The sequence below is a fragment of the Calliphora vicina genome, chromosome 3, assembly GCF_958450345.1.
Source record: "Calliphora vicina chromosome 3, idCalVici1.1, whole genome shotgun sequence".
NCBI classification, from domain to species: Eukaryota; Metazoa; Arthropoda; class Insecta; order Diptera; family Calliphoridae; genus Calliphora; species Calliphora vicina.
This window is the reverse complement of record NC_088782.1, coordinates 2,563,072-2,587,194: the sequence shown is the minus strand read 5'-3', so window position 1 is coordinate 2,587,194 and position 24,123 is coordinate 2,563,072. Positions and strand designations below refer to the sequence as shown.

The window sequence follows — 24,123 nt, the reverse complement described above, 5'->3', positions numbered from 1 at the left end:
TTAAACTTTTTCCACGTTCTTTCTAAAATCCTTAATAACTATGTAAATAAGCGTTTAATCGAAAAATGAAAAAAACACAAAAATCTAAAATCCTCTAATAACTTTGTAAACAAGCATTTAATAGAGAAAGGAGCTCGATCTGCGATCACTCATATTTCTGACGAAAAATCTAAAATTCTTAATAAGCGTTTAATCGAGAAGGAGGTCGATCTGTGATCACTCATATTTCTCAAAAATCGATTTTTCATATGAAAAACTCTAAAATCCTTAATGACTTTGTAAATAAGCGTTTAATTGAGAAAAGGAGGTCGATTCGTGCTCATTCATATTTCTGACCAAAAATCGATTTTTCATATGATAAAATAAAAATCCTTAATAACTTTGTAAACAAGCGTTTAATCAAGAAAAGTAGGTCGGGTCGGGTCGATCTGTGCTCACATTTATTTCTGATAAAAAATATATTTTTCATATGAAAAAACAAAAAAATCTAAGATCCTCAATAACTTTGTAAATACGCGTATAATCGAGAAATGGAGATTGATCTGTGATCACTCATATTTCTGACGAAAAATATAATTTTCATATGAAAGAAACAAAAAAAATTATAATCCTTAATAACTTTGTAAATACGCGTATAATCGAGAAAAGGAGATTGATCTGTGATCAATCATATTTCTGACCAAAAATTTAATTTCATATGAAAAATTCTCATATTTCTGACGAAAAATTTATTTTTCATATGAAAAACTCAAATAACTAAAATCCTTAACAACTTTGTAAACAAGCGTTTAATCGAGGAAAGGAGCTCGCTGTTGTTTTAGTAACAGTTAACAACAACAAAATACACTGATATTTTTTTTATAGATAAACAAGTGTATTGTCCAAGTTTAAGCATATAAAACCGAAAAATCAATTTTGAGTTGTGTACTTTTGAACTGGGTGTGCGATATGAAAACTCAAATAAATAAGCGTTTAATCGAAAATGGAGATCGATTTATTGTCACTCATATTTCTGACAAAAAATCGATATTTTATATGAAAAAAAGTAAAAATCTAAAATCCTTAATAACTGTAAATACGCGTTTCTGTTATAACTAAAAAAAATAAATATTCCCCCCGTCAAAGTTGTCATTCCGATCGAAAGTTTAATTAATACCAGAGACATAACTGTTATAAGAAATATCTAAAAATTATATTATATAAGTCTTTGTCGACACAAAGTCACGTCGACAACAAAAAAGTGGTACATGTTTCATCGATATCGATAAGAATTTGTTACTATTGACCGAATTTTATAATTGTATCGAAAAATGATTTCGATATCGAAATTATAATAAAATATAATAATTTTCTTGCTCGATAAGGAATACCATAACCTTGAATAAGAAAATTACGATCAGTTTTATTCGACATCGAATGCGGCATTGATCTAATCAAATTACCAAACTTTATAGCCAATACGACAAATTTTTAGAGTTGCAGATGTATACTCGCACTTGGTAGTCAATTATTAAAAATCTTGCATGTATGTAAATGCAAAAAAAAAAATACAAGATAACACTTTCTTAATAACAATTTTTGTATTTAAGTAATAAAAACATTTCACAAATATTAGACAATAAAATAATCGACAACACTAACTAACACATGATATAATTGAACAAATTTACTGAATTTTAAGTGCGTCGTTTAACAATAACACTATTGGCTAATTGGACAATACGATTGAAATCAGTTTTCGAATGAACACGCCAAAATTTGCAACGATACCACATCACAGCTGGATAATTGGGACTTGAAATGCCATGAAAGATTCTGGCAACATTACGACCGCTAAAATTATTTTCAGGATACATATTTATAAGGGTTATAACATCCGATTCTAATTCAGCATCCGAAATATTTGAAGGCTTAAAAAAGTAATGAAATCGTGAAAATATTTTTTTTTTTTTAAATTCATAAAATATACAAATAGTTAATAAATACATACATCTATTTCCAATTTCAAGTTTTTAGGATAGTCGTTACGGAAGTAATCACGTATAATGCCTTTTAATTGATCGGAACGATCATGGCCAAATGTTTCGTTACAACAGGGTCCATAGGAATTGTAAGCTACAGATGATAAACCTTGGAAAACATATTGCAGCTAAAAAAAAAGTAAAGATGATTTTTTTGGAATAGAGTATTATTAGTTTAGTATTTGTACATGATATAAATTTGCAAACCAATTACTTGTATTAGTTGATTCTGTTCCTGCTTTACGGAACGATTATAGAGGGTATCCAGAGCATCATCAATTTCCTCGGAAGTAAAATCACCAGGAGCCTTAATACGGAAACCCAAATCATAGAAGTTGACAGTTATTGGTGAACGTTTGGAGTAACCATTAACTAATAAAAATAGAACAAAACAAGTCTTCTACATAATGATTTGGAATATTTTTTTTTACCCAATTTCAATTTACCTTGTACCCATTCCAAGTTTTTTAATTGATACTTAACGACTCCACTATTCCATCCGATGGCCGCAGCTACATCAATCACAGAAAATTCTATAATATTTGCGTCTTCCTTAAACGAACCACTATTAATTTCCATTGCAATGGCCATGGCCAATGGAGGACATTCCTTGGCCGCATGTCTGCAAAAATATTTGTACATAACATATTTACTTTTGTGGTGAACTTTACATAAAAACCTCTAAAACTCACTTCAGATACTTTGGTCCACCATACGATATAACTTTTGCTTTAATGTAGGCATTGCTTAAAACATTTATGCACCACCGGCTGTCCAATTCCATGTAGCACAATAGCGTGGATATGTTCTCCTCGGGTATGTCTAAAGCTTCGACTGTTTTTTCAATAGAAAAGCCAATTTCATGACCCGGACATATATGTGCTCTTGCCTTAGAGTTCCCCTCAACACCAAAATCTGAAGGATCAACTTCTACTCTGGTTGTAACCTCATTGTCTCCGCCAGCTGAAGACTTCAGAACCCCACTAGATACGATAGAATTATCTTAGTATTTCCACACATTTGTATACACTTCAACTTGAGTGGTAACCCCCTGTCACAGAAATCCATTTCGATCGAAAGTGGAATTAAATACACATTTAGCTTCTTCAGAAAAAGTAAAATGAAAATTTGTTTCGGAATGAAACAAAGTGGAATTGATATTGGTTTGTAATTTTTTTTTTTAAAACAATCACACTATCGACTGTTCTATCGGGGCGGGGCACTCAATTAGTTTTTTATTATTTGTTTTTCTTTCATTTTTAAATAACTTCTTCACCATAAACTTGGCATTTGTATTAATATACAAAATATTGTGAAATACAGAATCTGACGAAGCTAAAAAACCATTTCGAACGAAATGTGACAGGCCTTATAAGGTTGTCATTCCATTCGTAATTTCTACATTTTTCATACATAATGCATATGCATATAACTATGCATATTCTGGATCGTTATAGATGTCGTATATGAAGCCATAGAAATTCGGACTGACAATGGTCAAAATCGGGAAAAATGCAAATATTTATTACCAATTTTCACCAACAAAAATACTTTATGATAATTGTTTTTAACAAATATTTCTGTTCTCAATATTTATCATAAAGTATACTTTGGTGAAGGAATAATTCGTTCAACTTACTCTTTTAGGTTTTTATCACAGGAGCAAGGCACAAAGATATGTTGCAGTAACTTCCGGATAACATGACGGTCTAAGGAATTGGCATATATATGTCTCTTCAACTCATTTTTATCACCGCCGTTGGCTTCCAAGAAGAGATGACAATGTGAGATCTTGTTATCGCGACCAGCACGACCCACTTCTTGTACATAGCTTTCAAAGTTGCGTGGCATGTTGTAATGTATGACAGCACGAATATCGGGTTTGTTGATACCCATACCAAAGGCTATAGTAGCAACGACTATGCGCAATTCATTGCCCATGAATGCCTTCTGGATGGTGCGCCTTCTAGAAGCCGGCATGCCAGCATGATATGGTTCTGTGTGCCAATTGACTCGTTTACGTTTCTTTTTGACATTTTCTGATTCGGGCTTTTTTTGGCCCAGCAAACAAGTACGTAAATACCCAGCTATTCGTTCACATTCATCACGCCGAGTACAGTAGATTATAATGGATTGACAGACTTCAAACCGTTTGCTCAATAGCAATTGCAACAGCGAAGAATCACGATTCTCGTCCTTTGACACGGATAGTATTAAATTATCGGGTAAAGGTATATCACTGATTATACCACTCTCGCCGTCCAATATGCCCAAATGATTTATGATACTCAACCGGGTGGGAAGAGTGGCGGTGGCAGTTAAACCCAACACACATTTCACACCCAAATTCTGCTTGAGAACTTTGCAAATCATCAAATAACTAGGACGGAAATTGTGACTCCATTGCGAGACACAATGAGCTTCGTCTATACAGGCAAAAGCAATCGGTGGCAATTGTCTCAATATGGAACCAAAGCCTGTTGAACGTTCTCCTGCTACTACGGCTTCGGGTGACACTAGCAAAACATCAATTTCACCGTCTTCAATCATTTTCATAATTTTAACCTTTTGCTGAGGAGTCTGATTGGTGTGCAAGCAATGGGCGCGCAGAAAATGTGGCACTCCCGTTACCTGATCCTCCATAAGGGATACCAACGGTGAGATGACCAATGTTATGGATTTCTTATGCTTGGAATATAGGTAAGCCGGCAATTGATAACACAAAGATTTACCACTACCAGTGGACAACGTCACCAGTGTGGACATTCCCGACAATATACGCATTACAGCACGATCTTGTCCCTTGCGGAAGTCGGTATGTCCAAACATTCTAAGGGCCTCTAATACTTCGGGCGTTACTTCTTTAACACTGCCATCAGCATTAAGATCATACAACGGACCAACGCCAGGGAATTGACTAGAATTGTTTGAGTTTGGATTACTTGGATCAATGCCAGCCGATTTTAGAAATTCATCCGGTATTTTAGAGCCCACATATTTCTTAATAGGCGATATTATCTTTTGGCTTTCCAAAGTTGCTGATTCGATATCAAAGTCTTCCAATTCATCATCAGTTTCCATAAGTATTTCTTCGTCGCCTTTATGCCGATTTTCGTCATCGCCACTGCATTCTATATCGCTGTTTGCAGTGCTGACTTTAACCTAACGACATAAAGAGGGAAATATGAGAATACTTTTAGAGTTAAATTATTATACACGATTTAATGTTATTTGAACTAATTCCTTGGGAATCAAACCTAACAACAACATAGCACAAATTAAAAAATTAAGAAATTCTATAAAAAAAAATTACCTCATCATCATTCTCATTATCAACGTCATCATCGCTATCATCCTGTGCCATTGGATTGTATATCGCAGCATTAACAGCCAGGGGCATTTTAGCAATATTTCGACTATGAACCGCCACTGCAGATTGGCTTGCCATACGTTCGGCCTCCTCCAGCGTTGGAAACGGTGAGGGATCTTCCTCCAGTTGAGCCGTTAGTGGCAAAAGAGAATCTCCTTTTACTTTACAATTCTGAGCAAAGTGACCAGCTTGACCGCAAGTGAAACATTTTAAAGTGCCACCATCACAACCACCCATATCCATATCGGGACCGGATAACGCAGCAATGTGTTTTTTATGTTTCCATATTTTTTTCTTATATTTGGAATAATTGACAGATTTTTTACCTCGCACAAATGTTTTCTTCTGTATGTTGATGGTAACGAAATTTTCATTCAATTTACCAGTGGAAATTTTTTCCTCTAACTTACGTCTGGCGGCAGCTCTCTTTTCTTCAGCAGCTGTTACCGGTATTGGTCTGGAGGCCATGCCAGGCATGGGTGCTACAGTGTTAATATACATTTGGGCTATGTTGTCAGCCTTGTCTAAATCTTTTGGTTTTATGCGTGGCACCGATGTTATGTCACCTCTTTCCAACGCTAAAGTATATTTAAGATCTTCTGGATTAAGTGGTCGGGCTTCCAATTCTTCTTCAGCTGGCAACTCTTCATCTTTAATCGCTTTCTGTTTGGAAGCTCTGGTGTTTGCCTTAGGTTTTTTCTCTTTAGGAGCTTTATTGGCAATATTTTCTTTAGGAGATGATTTTGTTTTCTTGCCTTTTGGAGAAGCCTTTGGTTTAGCGAGAGTTTTTCTTTTGGCTACAGCTTTTTTTCTTTTTGCTATAGGTTTTTCCTGTACATAATCCTCATCTTTTTCACTGTCGGCCGAGAAATCTTTTTCCATGTCATCATGATCTGGTGTAACTGTGCTTTCCAAACCTTGTTCCACATTGGCACTGTCAGTTTGATAAGTGTTTGTTTTCTCCTCAGTTTTGGGTGATGTTGATGCCATCACTCTTCTTCTTTTGACTATATGACGATATTCCTGAGGTTCGTTTTCTTCTTCGCTATCGTCTACCACAGAATCGTGCGAATCGGAATCTTGAGATTTATTAGAAGTTTTCGTATGAGATTTCTTGGTCTGCTGCAAAGGCATTTCTTGAAAATGTGATGGTTCAGGATTATCAATTTCCAAATTTATGTTTGCATCGATAGTGGTTGCATCATCATGCGTTGGGGTTGGTGTTTTTACAGTTGTGTCCATCGGAGTTACTTGGAATTTAGATACATCGATATTCGCCAGACCGTAGACAGACTTTCTACTTGGAGTGGAAGAGCTTTGATTATTATTCTCCTCCACTTTCTTCGTTAGAGTTACTTTGTTTTTGATGCCATTCTGTGCAGCATTTCGCTCCAGCCATCCTTCATCAACTTGGGTTTTAATGTTCTCCTTGGACTTTTCCACAGCTAATAGTGGATTTGACGCAATCATGGCAGCTGCTTGCTGCTCCTTGGCTTTTTGTAGCAAAATCGTTTCTAAATCTGGTAACACTTCTCTGTTGCTATTATTCAAATTATCGCTTAAATTATTTTGACTACCACGTGAAGAATTATCCAAGACAGATTTTGATAACGATTTGCGGGGATTCCTTTTGGAGAATGAAGAATTCTGAAATAATTTCTCTTTAAAATTGGGTTTAAGACTTTTGCGTGGCAGGTCTTTTTTCTCTTCAATTTCGGGTTTCATGGTCACTTTTGGCCCCCAGGCTTTTTCGTTTAGCGATAATATTTCGACTGGCTCAAATTCCTTTAAAATGTGATTTTCATTTTTGTTTGCCAAGTTTGTCAAGGCATAACTGTTTGGTAACTCTTGTATGTTTGAGAAAGCATTACAATTGTCTTGGGAATCAGTCGACTTATGTTGTTGCTCTACTATGTTTGTTATGTCTAAGGGCAACTGTGGTCCACCAATAATGCTTTCTGTTAGACTAACATCCATGTCACCATCCCTTTGAGACATTTCAAAAACATCGAAACCGTCATCGGACAAGACATCATTAAGAGTATCTTCCAAAAAAGACGTTTTCAATTTGTAATACATTTTATAGGAGTCTCTTATCTCCTGCGAAGCATCTCGTATATCGTACTAAAAATACATAAAAATAATTGCTCTTGTATAAATCTTTATTAAATTAAATAAATATAAAACTGGTGGAAGATTTTTTTTGATTTTTATCATGTTACATGTACTGATGTCTGTCATCTATCAAAACTTTTGTAAAAAATATTAAGTAGAAATTTGAAAATATAATAATAATAATAAATAAAATAAATAAATAAAAATAAAATAATTTATTTAGTATATTTACTTTGGACGGTACTCTGCCATGTTTCTTTTTGAAGTCTTTTTCCCATAGTTTTACACGAAGTTTATATTTTTGATACTTTTGTTTAAATACTGGATCGTCCATAGCTTAGTTATAAATAAAATAATAGAAATAAAACACAAATATAAAAGTTTAATTCACTTTTCTCTTCACTTCTCTTACAAATTTTAATTATTAATGTACATATGTATATATTTTGTTAGTAACAATTCCGCGCAAATTTAAACATAGAAGAAGCATTGGCATGTGAAACATAGTAGTCGTGTTATTTTAACAACAAACTTAATTTCAATTCCACTTTATTCCCTGAACAAATATAATTAAAATCAATTAACAATTTTAACGTAACCAACTATTGTGGTAAGTACTGAAAATAAACTTTAATTAAATTTGCAACAGAACAGTACTCATCTTTTTTAATTATATTACGAAAATAATGTATTTTTAATATAATAAATGCCGCCTTAAACAATAAATAAATACTATTCATAAAGTATTAATATATTGTCCACTCTTATCTATAGATAAAATCTCATTTGTTAATAAAAAGTTGGATCCACTGCTTTGACCCAATGCAGAAAGTCGACGTTTTTTGTTTTTTTTTTTAAAAAAAACGACTTTTCGTAAATTTGCACATGCATGTGTGATTGTGTTAGTGCAAAAGTATGAATTTTTGCAACTGTTACTTTCATGTGTAACGCTAAGTTACGATATAAATTTTTGAAGAGTCGACTTTTCGACTATTTATTTATGAAAAGCTGACTTTTCGAACTTTTGATCGTTTTAATGAAATTGCTTTCGACTTTTTGAATATGTCTAATAGTTAGATTTAAATTTATAAAATAGTAAACAAATTTACATTACTGTTTAGACATGTTTATTTATTATCAAACATATTTCTAAAAGTTTCCGGAATTCTATTATGTACGATATGTCTAAAAACTTTTAGTTTTTATAGAAACATTTTGGAAGAATTTTGTGTTGAAAGAACATTATTTTAGAAAAAATTATTTATTATTTTATTTATTTTTGCATACATCAAATATTTCTGTTATTGCATATTTAGTTTTAGTATACTGTTGCAATTAAATATTTTTTTCGAACAATCTAAAAAAGTCGATGGTTTTATACCTTTATCGACTATTCGAATTTTATAAGTTAATCTACTTTTTGGGAGTTTAGGAAGATGTTGCTAGACTTTGGACACATGTTGCTAGAGTTTGGAAACATGCTGCGATATGTATGTATGGCGATATGTAGCTAGAGTATGGCAATATGTTGCTAGACTTTTGACATACATTGCTAGAGTTTGGCAACATGTTGCTAAATATTGACAACATGTTGCTAGAGTGTGGCGCCATATATATGTGTGTGTTTGTATTTGTGTGTTTTTAATGCGTTCACTATTTTCTGCTCTTTTATATTCAATTTCTTCTGTTATCGTTTTTGGTTTTCATAACCTAACTTTTTAATAAATGATTTAAAGTTCCAGCTTCCTATATGAAGATATAGGTCGACTGGGAACTAAAATCAACGTGGGATAACCTGGAAATTTAAGAGTTTTTCAACTCCGCCAACCAAATTTAAATTCTAAAAAAAAAAAATTCTTCTGTTTCTCCACGCGTTTGAACTCATCATCGAAACAGAAAATGTGAATATTTACAGAAAAAAAATTATGAAAATATAAACAGTTACGCGGATCTTGATTTGTTCCCATACATAGTACATACATTAAAAGAAATTTATATTTATTTTATTAAATTTCAATGTTTTTTTGAAAATATATATTTTATTCTTTTGTTAATAATAAATATTTCCCTTTCAAAAATGTTGGCACCACTGCTTTCATATTGTTGGCATTTTTGTGTATATATGATATCAGTTGTTTTAGCTGTCACTTAACGTTGCGGACAAAATTCTGTTTTCAACAGATTCATCCGCAACAGAACGGCAACGTTACAGAAAAACTAACAACATACACAACTTTCCCTATTCTAAAAACAAAACAGCTGATTCGGAACGGAACGTACAAACTAACTAGGCCTTAACAAAATAGACCCCGAAAAGATACGTAGTGAGGCGTCGTAGAAATCATCGTCTGAAATGGCTGTTAGGTGGTGTCAAGCGAATTTCCTATAAGGTTTTATCGACCGCACAGTTGATTACTTTTTTCTTTAGCTGTTTAAATGTTTGAGCTGTCAAATTTACTAGTGTTTGTTGCGGCGGAAACTACACAAACGTTAAAGAAACAAAAACAACAGGCAGCCTTTGAAAGCTCAAACAACATAATTTTGTAAATGTTGTACTTGTTGTAGAATCAATACCACCAAGGCGAATCTATAGAAGGTGACGACAGAAGAACAGCTGATTATTTTTTTTATTCAGTTGTTTAGACAAGTGAACTGTCAATTCACTTGTGTTTGTTGTGGCGAAAAATACAACAAACCCAAAAGCAAAAACAACCACAGGCAACTTTGACAGTTCACTTATCTTTTTACAAAAACAAAGTACCTGTTGTTTTTGTATATGTTGTATTTGTTGTAGTTCTGTCGTCACCTTCTATAAATTCGCCTTGCAATACCACCTTATAATAAATTTGCCTTGAATGACAACAAGAAAATACATTTTATTTTCATTCCCATTTTTGTTTTCATACGAGCAGCATTATTTTTTAATGTGCATTCGATAAACGAAGAAAGAGCTAAAAACACACGTATCGGAAGAAAATAACTAGTGATAAAATTTTGGTAAAAATTAAGAAATAATTTAAATAAAAGAAAAAACGATTAACGTTATAAGAAATTATCAAAATAGAATCTAACTAAACGGTAAATAATTACACTCAAAAATTGTGTTATAACGAAATCTCAATCTACATACATATATGTATATAAAAATAGCAATAATGTGATTTTAGTGCTGTCTAGCTAAAAAATATTCTATGATTAAATGAAAAAGTTGTTAAGTCGATTGAAAAAGAAGTGATTGATTAAGAAATGTGTTAAAATTTTATTAAAAAATTAAACAAGTGACAGTTTCAATGCGAATCAATATTATTTTATAAAAAAAAGATGTAAATTAGCAAGTACATAACGAAAGAGAAGAGAAAGAATGGAGGTTAAACACCTTTTCTTTGTGTAATTTATTCTATATTAGAATATACATTTTATTTATTTTTTGTTAACAAATCTGTAAATAATGCAAATGTGCATGTAAATTTTACAGTAATACAATTTTCTTTTTTAATTTCTGGGTATTTTTGTTTTAATGAAATTTTGCACGCGTAACCATGTTTTTCATTAACAAAAAAAGCAAATATCAGTGTTATTAAATTTTTCTGCTGACCAGTCAATACATTGAATTATTGAATAAAAACATTTTCTTTACCCCGGACCACACCCCCGTATGTAACCACAAACAACTTTGTCCTGCATTTAATATTACATTTTTGCAACCCCACTCTTGTAACAAAACAAATGCTAAATAATTGTTACAATGAAAATCACTCAGATTTTCATTTTTTACAATCACATAAACACATACAGAAAAGCACCACCAACGCCCGTCCGTCCCCTCTTTTAATGACGAAAGAAAGAAAGTATGTATGTATGTATATTAGAGTGCTCCAAGATTGTATGGACGATACAAATTTTCTAGGTACAAGCCGTCCCCCCTCTAGAATGGTTCTATGTATTGTAGAAACTTGGCATTAAATAATTACTTTTTCAATTTAATTTAAAAGAATCGAAATGTACACGTAATTGTCGTTCTAATAAGATATAAAACACAAAAATTGGTTAAAAAATTTTAAAGTTATTAAAAAATCGCCAAGCCATTAACTTGTCTCAGGCCACTAGAACAAGAAATGTAGAAACAAAATTAACATATTTTGAGAAATATTAAAATAAAAGCACATTTTTAAGTCAAATATAGGTATCCATATTTACTTGTATATGAGTTTTTGTCTTCGTAGGATATCGTTAACCTATTCGCAGCTATGACCAAAAAAATAGTTTTTCTCGAAAATCTCAAAATTTAAATCGCAGGTACGGAAAAACTATATGAGGTATTTTCATACTTTTTTTTCATATTTTTATTCCCTACTATGTTCTCAATAAATCCCAATGTGATGATCAAAACATTTTGAAATTTGTTTAACAAAATTTTTAAAAATTTAAAATTGGAGTTTTGAAACTGCCGTTAAAAAAATTACATTTTTTTGGTCATACCTGCGAATAGGTTAACGATATTCTACGAAGACAAAAACTCATATACAAGTAAATATGGATATATTTTAAGTAAAAATGAGCTTTTATTTTAATATTTCTCAAAATATGTTAATTTTGTTTATACATTTCTTGTTGTAGTGGCCTGAGACACGTTAATGGCCTGGCGATTTTTTAATAACTTTAACATTTTTTAATAAATTTTTGTCTTTTATATCTTATTAGAACGACAATTACATTTCGATTCTTTTAAATAAAATTGCAAAAGTAATTATTTAATGATAACATTTTTACAAAAACTGAAAAAATTGCATTTCCCCCCCTTGTAAATGCACCTCAAAACTTCAGCGTCGTTGCGGCACCAGTTAACGTTATCCTATCATCCTAATATTTTACACAACGTGTTTCTACAATACATATAACCATTCTAGAGGGGGGACGGTCAAAATTCGCAATTTTATTTTTTTGGAGCACTCTAATGTATATGCACACGTATTCAGCTGATTTGTTGTATATTTTTAATGTATGTACTTTTAAATTGTTATACTCTACACCACCAGGTAGGGTATATTGGGTTAGTGCTGATATTTCTAAAGTGCAAAAATATTGTCCCAACGCCCGCCTTAAACTTTACCAATCGGCTCAGTATCACTTTCTGACCCATCCATATAAACCTTGTTTGTAATCATACTAAACGTAGCAATTTCAAAGATAATTCGACGAAATTAGGCACAAGATTTAATATTGCCCTGTTTCTCCTAGACCCCATACAACTGTCCTATCTGAATATAGTTAAGCTCTCATAAATATCTCAATTGTATAGGTAACACACAAAATTCAGCAAAAATATATTTTATAGGTATAAGCACACTACCGAATTTGGTAAATAATTAACCATAGCTCCCTATAAGGACCACTCTCGAAAATGTCACTTTTAAGTTTAGTTTAGTGCATATTATCACACTAGCATATTACCAGCTACTTCGTTAGCATATATTTTGATATTAAAATAAAAATATATCAATGTACAATTAAAAAATGTGTTACTTATGGAGCATGAAACATCTTAACTTATCAAATTATTTGATTAGCATATGAAGTTTGTACTTAATTTTCAAAATATTTAATTGTACTATTCCATCTGATTCCTATTTATTTGAATTTAGCTAGGACTATTCAAAAAGTATCATTAGAATAATGAAAAATTACAATAAAGTCCTCACTTGCAGATTTCCTTTCGCTTAGGTCTATGTTTCTATGTTCATTGGTGAAGAGAATACAAAACAGTACCATTCGAATAAAGAAAATGTAGCAAGTCTCCTTTTTGAATTCTCACTCATGACCATACAGCATAATTTCATGTTTCTAGGTCAATTGCTATAGAAAATTCAGAAATTATCATTAGAATAAAGAAAAAGTACTATAAAATACTGCCATTAAAATAAAAAAGTACCATACATTTTTAAAAAAAGTCAAACTTTTAATCTTTTTTTAAAAATTAACGTAAGAATAAAGAAAAAGTTCCATAATATTACTACTTGTAGATTCGGGTCCATGAAAACTTAGCATAATGTTTATAAGTTCATTTGAATTCTCACTCACATAGAACCATATATGCTTAATTATATGCTTATAGGTCCATTATTATAGAAAATTTTAAAAAGTACCCATGACAATAAAGAAAAAGTACCATGAAGTAAGTATAACCTTGAATTTACACTCACTTGGGACCATATACGCTTAATTTCATATTTCTAAGTCCATTGTTATGGAAAATTCAAAAAAGTACCATTAGAAGAACAAAAAAGTACCTATAGTTCAGTTCACACATTTTGGTACCTAAATATTATCCCCTATTTCTAACACTAACGTCACTCAGATACATATCAGCTAACTCTAATGTCGATAAGTGAATTAATTTAAAATATTAAAAAAGTACCATTAGGAGAAAAGTACCAATTTCCCTTTTCCTCCTTGAACACACCTCAAGTTTGAAATTTAAAAATATTCCATTTTGCCAAAATTGTTTATGCTACAGACATGTCTCAAACGATTAAAATCTGTGTTAATGTGCCCAAGAAAAAATATGTTTTAAAAAGAGTACCAAACTGTTTACCCGGATTTGGCCCAATATAAACCATGGGACTCGAGTACCAAATAACAACCTGTTAGTTAATTTTTGTATGAACTCAGGAACCAATGTTAAAAAAATTATCAAAATTGGCTTAATAATTTCAAATAAAATGGATTTTCCCGATTTTATCCCCTTTTTGGTACCTTTTTTATCCCCATTGCGGTGGTAAAATGTTATTTACCCCCTAAACTTCGAATTTCCAAAAAACCCTTCTTAGTGGATCGTTTCAAGATTCTAGCTTCAGTCGTGTGGGCTGTGTGATGAATCATCAGTCAGTCAGTAACGCTACTCTTTTATATATATAGATTACTAAGAATAATTTAGGTCTAGAGTCTAGAGTCATTATTAACGCTAATTTTTTAATATCTTTAAAATGTATGTATGTATACATACATATATGGACAGAAACTCAATCATTTTCAAATCGCTGAAATTGACTTTAATGGGTCGATTATGGATGGAAACCGAACTTTAGTTGCGTTGCCTGAGGCCTACAACAAAATTCAGGTTGCCAGTTTGGCAACAGCAACTGATAGTTCGGTTGCCATCCATAATAGACCCATAAGTCTCCAAAATGTCCGAACTAATATTATAAGCCGCACTCGGTGTACCTATATGATCTTAAACTTCATTTAATCGGTTCAACCATAGGGTAACATAGAGAAGAGACGTAGTTGTCAAAAACCTAACTAAGGCCAGGTAACTTATCAATATTTTAAACATAGTTAAGCTTTATCAATGTTTAAATATTTTTTTTGTATGAAAAAAATATATTTAAACATTGATTATCTTTTGTCAAAAACCTAACTCTCGCAGCAACATAACACATGTTAGTCAATGTATTTTGTTGTTGTATCAGACATATGATTTGTGTTATTTTTGTTTGACAAAACGGAGTGTCTCGTCACTATATACTTGTATAATTCTCTATGCGTTCAACAAATTTTCAATTTATTGGTTTTATTTTATAAAATAAATTTTGTATTGAAATTTTGTTTCATTTGATAAATGTATTTGAAATTGAAAATATTTCATAGATTTAAAAAGTAATAAAATGTAATTTTAAAAATAAAATTTCATCAAAATAGAATTTTTTTAAATAAAATTAGCCATTTTTCTGAGAATTTTTGTAAAATTTTTAGAATACGACCGAATATTCGGTTTCGAATTAGTATTTCGGCTATTATTCTGGCAAAATTTGTTTCAAACCGAAACAAGTTTTGAATATGTATGTATTCAATTCACCATACAACCATTTCCAACATAACAAATTCATTAGCTCAATTCAAAGGCTTTTGTTTGAATAGAATTCATTCATTGATGAAATAATTCAAACTGGAATTAATTCATAATCAAATTCATTCAGCATAAAAATGATTACTAATTTAAAATTTGTTGAACAAATTTGTAGGTAAAAAAAGGTCTTTGAAATGTTTATCATTAGATTTTGTTATTGACTTAGTAATCCAGATATAGAAAAACAAAATAGGTCAAATATCGAGGCACTCGTGGTTTTTTGCTTTGATAAGTTATGTGTTGGGCGAATATTGTGACATTCGCTTTTAATTCATTTAGTTTTTTCTTAGCTAACCGATAATTTGTATAAATCTTGAGTTGTACACTTACATATACATTTATTTGAAAAATCAATACAAAATTAAAAATTCTTCTATCACTCGAACATATTTTAAACGCGCAAAAAACTAGGACCTCATAACCAATAGAAAAATATAGATTATATATGCAATCTATTCTTGATAATGCCACCTTAAAATTGCAAAGACTTACAATATAAATAGCTATCCCAATATACATACAGAGTGTGGCAAATAATTACGTTAAATTAATGTTTAATCATTTTCTCACTACCACCCCACCCTCTTCTCTCATTTGCTTTTTAAAACTTTTATTTATTTTTTGCCACTGCCGTTTTTCCATCTCTTTGTTAATTGTTCAAAGAAGTGTAAGAATGAAATTGAATTATTCTTCACCAACTTCAACATGGTCATCATGAAAATCCCTTTCAGTCCTTGATACAAGTTAATTAAAGTTAAAAATATTGTTGCTTTTCTTTCATACACAGTTTTGCATTTAAAATTGTCAGTTATTGCTGCTGCTGTTCAATTCAACAACTGTTCCTTTTGAGAACAGGCTGTTTATATACATACCTCCAGACGTTTAAATATACACATTCATAAAACCAAATCGCATTTAAGGAGTTTTTTATAAGGTAAGTTAATAATACAACTTATTTATGTATTAAGATTTTAAAAATGTTTAATTACAAATACATATGTTAATAAATTTTTTTTGGGAAATTTTTAACTTTAATATGCAGCCATTTTCTCTTCAATAGAATGATGTTAAAATACTTTTATATAGAAAATGTTGGTAAACTAATTTATAAACACATAATTATGAAAAAAATTTCAAATAATTTTTTTATTTTAAATTAATTTTGTTTAAAAAAACTATATTGCTCTGGTGGGGAACTCAAAACTAAATTCAGAGCTAATGCTCATGTTTATACCTAGAAATATATACTTAAATTTTTCTACTTCCTTCAATATTCTTAGACTTATAATCAGATACCTAAATAAATATTTTTCATATTGCTGGTAATGAGATCACAACAAAAAATGCCGGCTCAAATAACAAATGTGTAAAAAATATTTGTATTATTGTTGACAAATAAATATATACAGAAATGCTCTAAGAAATTGGTTTTCATAATATCAGCATTAAGCAGGTATTATTATTCTATCTGTGCTATTTATTTTTTAGTTACAAATTGCTGTCATCATCAGGTATTTCACAGACACTTAAAGTAGAAAAAAAACAAATAATAAATAAGTATGTGTGCTGCTGCTTCAACAAATGAATCATTCTCATTCATTTTGTTATTGTGATGAGTTATCATAATTATTAAGATTTCAACTCTTGAACTGCTACCCTGCTAGCAATTGGAAGTTATATTTTCGATATGTATACTAAAATGTGTCTCTTTTGTGTCGCAAAAATGTTACTCAGCATATAAAAAACATTTTACAAAAACAAATTACATTACTATCGAATTATGCTCATCTTAAAGTACATTTTAGTTACAAACAAAGATCACTAAAAATTAACTTAATAGATAATATTAAAAAGTACATTATCCATTTTAGTATACAAAAGAATATTATTTTTGGTTAGTGACAAATTTTACAATAACAAATTGTGTACATTAATACCGACTTTTTACTGTTTACATTTTAAAAGAAAGAAGAAGAACATGACAATACTCAGTATATTTATGAATTTTCGGTTGTGTTAAACAAAAAGTGTGTGTTTTAACTTAAGTTTAAATTAAATAGTGATAAATAAAGTTTTATTAAATAATTAGTGATTAATTTAAATTATATATGTATGTAATTGAAGTGTTTGAGAAAAGTGTATCAATAAATAAAGTTTTTTTTAAAGGTATATACCTATATAAAAAAATCACTAGTTATTGCACTAACTCTAGTTAGTGCAATAACTAGTGATTTTTTTTTTAAAAATGTAAATACGTATTTCAATTAATTAATGAAACATATTTTATATAATTTTTTATACTCTAATTTTTAATTAAAGTCATATTAAGTTAAGTTATATCATTATTTTATTTATTTTTAATGTTAATAAGTATATGCATAGTGTTTTCATAACTGGAATGCAATAAAATATTTAATGCAAGAATTTTAATGCAAGAAGCAGAATTGGAAACATTATCTTCTCTCTGGACACTTTTTAGACATAAATTTAGATATAATAATAATACAAAAAATTGGTAGGTAACATATGCGTGGCACGTTTTTTCCCGCACTGTGACACTATTACGATAAGAAAGCGATATCATATTCGATGAGTTTCAACGTCAAGATGATACGTTTGGGACACTTTTTGGATAGTAATTGTTGGCAGGGTATGTATGCATTTTTAATTAAACAAAGACTTTGTTGGTGTTGGTGGTGTTTTACACCATTTTGATTATGGTTATTACAGATCCAAACAAAACTTTTACATAAGGAGTGAGATCGAAAAATTCTTAACATACATATATGTTTATAAAAAAGAAACCACTAAACTTACAGCTTTAATTTTTTTTTTATTTGATTGAAATTATTATTACAATTTACAAAAAAAATTATTTTTATAGTTTTAATCACTAGTGATGAAATTTTGAACCTTTTTCGGAAACCCTTCCATTAACGTTTTTATAGTGCTTTCTGTCACTTTGCTCGAACATGTAGTCCATCTCCGTTTAAAATCTACCACACTTTTGGACACCTTTTTTGTACTCTTCAATTCTCTTTTAACAAGAGCCCAATATCTCTCCACTGGCCTTAGCTCCGGGCAGTTTGGAGGATTTGCCTCTCTTGGTACAAATACCACATTATTGTTCTTGTACCACTCAAGGGCTTGTTTGCCATAGTGACAGGATGCCAAGTCAGGCCAAAAATAAGTGGACACATTATGAAGTCTTATGAATGGAAGCAGCCTTTTTTGTAAACATTCCTTGATGTAAATTTCGGTATTTATAGAGCCCGTTGTAACAAATGAGTGGCTTCTTTTGCCGCAACTGCATATTGCTTGCCATACCAAGAACTTTCTGGGAAATTTTGTCTGCTTTTGGGTCCTAAACTTTTCTTCAACATTCCCTCGAGCATCAGCAACATAAAATTTTTGACCTGGAAGTTGCGAAAAATCTGCCAGAACATACGTTTCGTCATCCATTATGCAGCAAGAATATTTTTTTATAAAACTTGACTTCAATTTCCGTGCTCTGTTTTTGGCCTCTAAATTTTTAGTAGCGTTCCTGTCAGGAACTTTTTGAGCCTTGTATGTTTTTAAACCTGCATTAGCTTCAACTTTTCGTACCAAATAGTCCGAGCACTGAGCTAACCGGGCTGCTTTCCTACCGGATGTGTTGGGAGCTCTTTTGAAAATGCGTTCTATTTTTTTGGCTTTAGAAACATCATGTGGACCATTCCTTCTACCTGAACCAGGTTTTCTATCAACTGACAAGTTCTCCCGGTACTGTTTAATAACATTGGAAACAGTTTGACGGCAGACCTTTGTATGCTTGGCCAACTTTTTGTAAGACCAAGTTGGGTTTTGTTGAAAATATTTAATAATTTCAGTACGCACTTTTTTCTGGTCACTCATTTTAATCAGATTAACAAAAAAATTAATATAATTGACATTACACATAATAACTGACATGTTTTTCAAAGGTAACTTGATCAAAAAAAAATTCAAATAATACTTGGGTTAAAAAATGTAATGAAAAACGTGTGTTAAGAATTTTTCGATCTCACTCCTTACTTTCAAAATTTTAAAGTTTTAGATTTAAAAAAAATCTCTAAAATTTTGTGAAACCTGCAAATATACTTAATTACAACATCTGCCCAATTCAGTCTCAATATTTGCATTCCATTAATTCTAGTCCGAATATTCGTTCAGTTTACAATTAACGTTTAGTTGAGATGAGCGTTATTTCCATACATGTGATTTAATCACCGTGATTGAAAAATCACTGGTAACAACTATTGCTGAATATAGCAAGTAGCAAGTACCAAATATTTTTCTTGTCTTTCTTTTTAACATACTGTAAAACGTCGTTCTTTCACATTGTTTAACATACTATTAATTCATAGTTATATGCATAGAGTGTTAATCCCATACATTTTCTACTGGAGTTTTGCGAATCGACTGAGCAAACAAGATAAAACAATTGGGTTTTATTTTGTTTGATCGATTGGCTCAGAGATTGATTGATTCGATATTTGACAAACAAAATTACAACAAATCATATGTCTGATACAACAACAAAACATATAGCATGTATTTTGTTGTTACAAGAGATAGGCTTTTGATAACAGACTTAGGTTTTTGACAATTACGTCTCGTCTCTATATAACTTTTATGTGTGTCTCTCCCACACAGTGTATACTATAATGAATTGTTAAGTAACATATCAGTTCTTTTAATTTTTTTTTTGTCTTTGCTTAATTCTTTTATTTTCCCATGTTTTTATTAACATTTTAAATCAGCAAATGTTAGTTTTTGGTTAACATAAGAGCAGGTTTAAAAATTAATTAATACATTTTTTTTTTCACAAATAAATTAAATTTTTTTTTAAAAAAATTAAAAAAAAAAAATTTTTAATTTTGTTTACCTAAAAATATTTAAAATTTTTATTTTAAAGTATAATTTGGTGAAGGGTATGTAAGATTCGGCACAGCCGAATATAGCTGTCTTACTTGTTTTTGATATGTACTATTATTTGTTTTAAGAAAAATTTGGTTAAAATTTATTCAACTTTTTTTTTGATTTTTTGTGTAAAAAAATCAGAGTGTAATTTCCCATTCTTTTGAAATGAATACCCTTATTGTTTTATGAATGAGAAAATTTAAACCTAAAAATTATTTACCTCAATTGATGAGAAAATATCAAATCAAAGAGAAAAATGATTTGAATACAAAAAAAAAATACTCACAAAAAGCTCATTTTTATTTATATTTCCAAAAATATTTAAGCCTTTAGTGCGTGATTTGAATAATTTATCGCTGTACACCTCTTTAGTAATGCTATCAACTTTTGTTTTTATTTTATTTATTTTCATTATTAGTATTATTAACATATCATCACATTCGAACATTGTTACTCAATATTAATTTACGTACATTACAATTTTGACTTTATAAAATAGAAGTTGAACAAAAAAAAATCTTGCAGTTTTTAAACACACCTCATTACTATACATACAATCAAAAGTTTTGAAGAATCGTGTTTTTAGTTAAATCGGAAGATTATTGAGCACTTTTACATAAATAAATAGTAGTATGTATAATAAAATATAACACATACCAATAACCAATGGAGATTATACTTTTAGGGATGTAATATTGACAATTATGAATTGTTTGAGGAGATTATACTGATTTATATTATTATTTACAAAAATTAAACAGATGTTACAATATTATTCATTATATGTATTCGAATTTATTTTTTAATGTTTAAAAGTATGACTGATAAAATGTTATATATATATTTCTTTAAGCTGTTGCTCACAGATTATTACAGATATGAAACAAATGACAGTTGTCAAAAAAGTTTTGCAATTGTTGTGATTTGCAGAGCAAGAGAAAAATTATAATTTCAATAGGAAACTAGTGTGAAATATATTTGACACCCACAACCATTTTGACATTTTCTTTTGTTATTTTTCTTCTGAAACCAGCTGATTCATATCTGTATAATTTGTGCTGCTGCTTTATAAACGTTTATGTAATTTAAAAAAAAAAATAAATATTAATATTTTCTTGTTTTAAAAATAACTTTTATATCGGATAATGTTTTTTCACTGGCTTGAGTAAGTTTTTGAATATCCAGAAACCACCGAAATTATTTCAGAAATTAAACCGAAAGCCCTAAAGACCACTATATGGATAGATGAGAACGTTAAATGCAATTTGAATTAATAAATACAATTGAGCCCTATTCATCTTCTTAAAAGAAAATTCAATATCACCTCCATATTACATTACATTATATTCAAATTTAATTTTTATTAAATACAATTTTTGGCAAAATTTATAGATTTTATTTGAATAATATTCGTTTCTTTAATGATGATGACTGATCATATATATATTCAACTAAATTATATTTAACAACTTTATCGATAATATAATCAATAGTCATAATAGTTTCAATAAATATCTTACGTATATTAATTATTAACAATCTGCTAATTTATTTAATTAAACAATAACAAAGATCGGCAGCAATGTAAAATATTTGGGTTTAAAAATATCAAAAAATTCAATAGAATTTTTATCAAGTTAGAAAACCAAATAAATACGTTCATATAAACACGTACAATCGGACAATATACAGTTTCAATTCAAGCAAACTGAAAACAAATATCAATAAATAAAAATGTTATTCTAATAGATTGAGTGTATTAAATTCCATTACAAAAACTATGAATTTTTGAAAAATAGGGGTATTTTATTTACATTTATTTTGTATTTTTTGCAAAAGTTAATAATAAAAATGCTTCTGTATTTATTTAATATAGATATTATTTTTTTTATTCTGAGTTTTATTAAATTCTGAAAATATAAAAATCTTTATTATTGTGGAACAATGGGAACTTAAATTTCGTTTTTATAAAAATTGTCTCTAATTGTCAAAGTAACTCGTCGGCAACGTTCCCTTTGAAATATTTAGAAATTCTCTTATAATCGTATCTGATAAAGATTCCTTCGAAGTATAATTTTGAGTCCATATTTTGCAATCTACAATAGGTTTTCTATGAAATTGATATAAAGTGATTGATTGAGCAGGTCACTTCAAAATTCGGTGTATTTGGAGTCATTCATTCTAGTGCTGTAATCTCCAAACTAAGGGCATATTTTCCACAGCGTATGGATACATAAAGCTTAAAAACGTTAAAATTTACTATATTGCAATAAAAAACCTAGTAAATTGTATTGTATCTTAATCAGTAAGAGGTCATGTTTTTAAAACATGAACTTATGGAATTTTTCACGTGATTTTTGAAGAACGTCGTTGCCAGTGAACGTGATTTGTAAATCACTGTTCTTTTAAACAGTGACCATGATAACGTTCTGTCTATGTTAAGCAAAATAACAACAATGTTATGTATTATTTTCATTTCATAAATTTGCTCTTATGTTAACCAAAAACAGGGAAGTAATCGAATTAAGCAGAGACAAAAAAATGTAATACCACTGAAATGTTAAAAGTTCCTGCTACTTTACTTGCTATATTCAGTAACAGTTGTTACCAGTGATTTTTCAAATTGATTAATACTTTATTTATATACACCAAAAGAACAATTCAAAATTCGATTGTTTTTATGTGAAATTCTTATAAATTTTTAAATTGAAACTGTTTAGGAAAATTTGTCATTGTTTATATCAAATAGAAATATGTAGTTGACATTCAAGCTTGGATTCTTTAAAATATATAGTTGAGGTCATATAGGATTAATAATTTTATTAATAATGTAAACGATAGCAAGCCAAATTTCTTTACTTATAAGCAGGGCAACCAAAAATATGCTCATAAAATATGCACTTATAAAAGTAAAATATGCTCTTAAAAATAGTTGGTTACTGTTTGACTTCAACGTTTTATTAAACAAATATATAAGAAGTAAATAAAATATTGAACTGATTAATTAAAATTGTTTATTATAGGAATAAATTTCGATTGTACTGTCTTTTGCACTACATGAAAATAGTTTGATTCAATTCATTTTATTATATTTAGCAATAAATTACTATCTGTTTTCTTAAGTTTTTAAATGTTCAAACTAAATCTTTGTTTTAGATTTCCGTAGAGTTGATTTGTCTCATCTTTTAAACTGCCTTATACTTCAAACTTTGTTTTTGTAAGTAGTGGCATATTTTACTTGCTCAATCCATGTGCCCCATATTCTGGATGTTCCGGATAAATTTCTCGATATATTTTTATTCTACATAAAGCTTTAAAAATCACTTTTATATCATTTGAATATGCTTCAAAAACTCTAAGTTGTTGGTAAAAATTGCAATCGATTTTTTTTAATTCGGCTTCCAAAATTTAAATAGAATTATAAAAAAGCCTTACAATAGTGGAATGATTTGTTCTAGTTAAAACTGCGACAATTAAAGAAATCATCCATTGTTTCGTCTATCGATATCCATGTATATTTTTCTGATTTCTTAATATCTTTGTTACAATTTGTTTAAATCTATCAACGTGCTTTGAACGTAAGATTTTCGGTGGATCTTAATATTCTGAAGTTTTGTTTAATTTTATATTAGTGGTAAACTGTTAATGCCCAACCATAACTGTCTCAGCCTTAAGTTTCTTTTTTTAAATGTATCCAAAATTGTGTTAAGAAGTTACCCATAATAACACAATTTAGAAATTTACATTTAATTTTTTACGTTTTTTTTACT

At 29.8% G+C, this 24,123-nt stretch overlaps 2 protein-coding genes across 4 annotated transcripts in view; one reads left to right on the top strand and one right to left on the bottom strand.

Moving 5' to 3' along the window:
- Positions 1–1,601: 1,601 nt before the first annotated feature.
- On the bottom strand, positions 1,602–7,895 carry RecQ4 (RecQ4 helicase). Its single transcript, XM_065503440.1, has 8 exons — positions 7,739–7,895; positions 5,335–7,515; positions 3,661–5,183; positions 2,714–3,004; positions 2,468–2,643; positions 2,236–2,393; positions 1,991–2,149; positions 1,602–1,910 (listed from the first exon to the last, which is right to left on the bottom strand). Exons 1-8 carry the CDS (start codon positions 7,838–7,840, stop codon positions 1,677–1,679), a joined length of 4,824 nt encoding a protein of 1,607 aa, XP_065359512.1. The 5' UTR covers positions 7,841–7,895; the 3' UTR covers positions 1,602–1,676.
- Positions 7,896–10,427: 2,532 nt separating this feature from the next.
- ZnT63C (zinc transporter 63C) overlaps positions 10,428–24,123 on the top strand; it is a 36,954-nt gene continuing 23,258 nt past the window's right edge. Inside the window, exons 1-2 of one of the 3 annotated variants that reach the window (XM_065502973.1) lie at positions 10,428–10,584; positions 16,200–16,346. The gene's annotated coding sequence lies outside the window, so the exon portion shown is untranslated. Of the gene's footprint in view, positions 10,585–10,659; positions 10,894–16,199; positions 16,347–24,123 lie in introns of those variants that run through there. The other 2 variants (XM_065502974.1, XM_065502975.1) reach the window with 2 other exon arrangements.

Excerpts from the sequence above, each read along its gene's own strand:
- RecQ4 (XM_065503440.1), bottom strand. The coding sequence starts at position 7,840 with ATGGACGATCCAGTATTTAAACAAAAGTATCAAAAATATAAACTTCGT. Across the intron at positions 2,150-2,235 it reads AACAGAATCAACTAATACAA|CTGCAATATGTTTTCCAAGG; the intron begins GTAATTGGTTTG and ends CTTTTTTTTTAG. Across the intron at positions 1,911-1,990 it reads ACTTGAAATTGGAAATAGAT|CCTTCAAATATTTCGGATGC; the intron begins GTATGTATTTAT and ends TACTTTTTTAAG.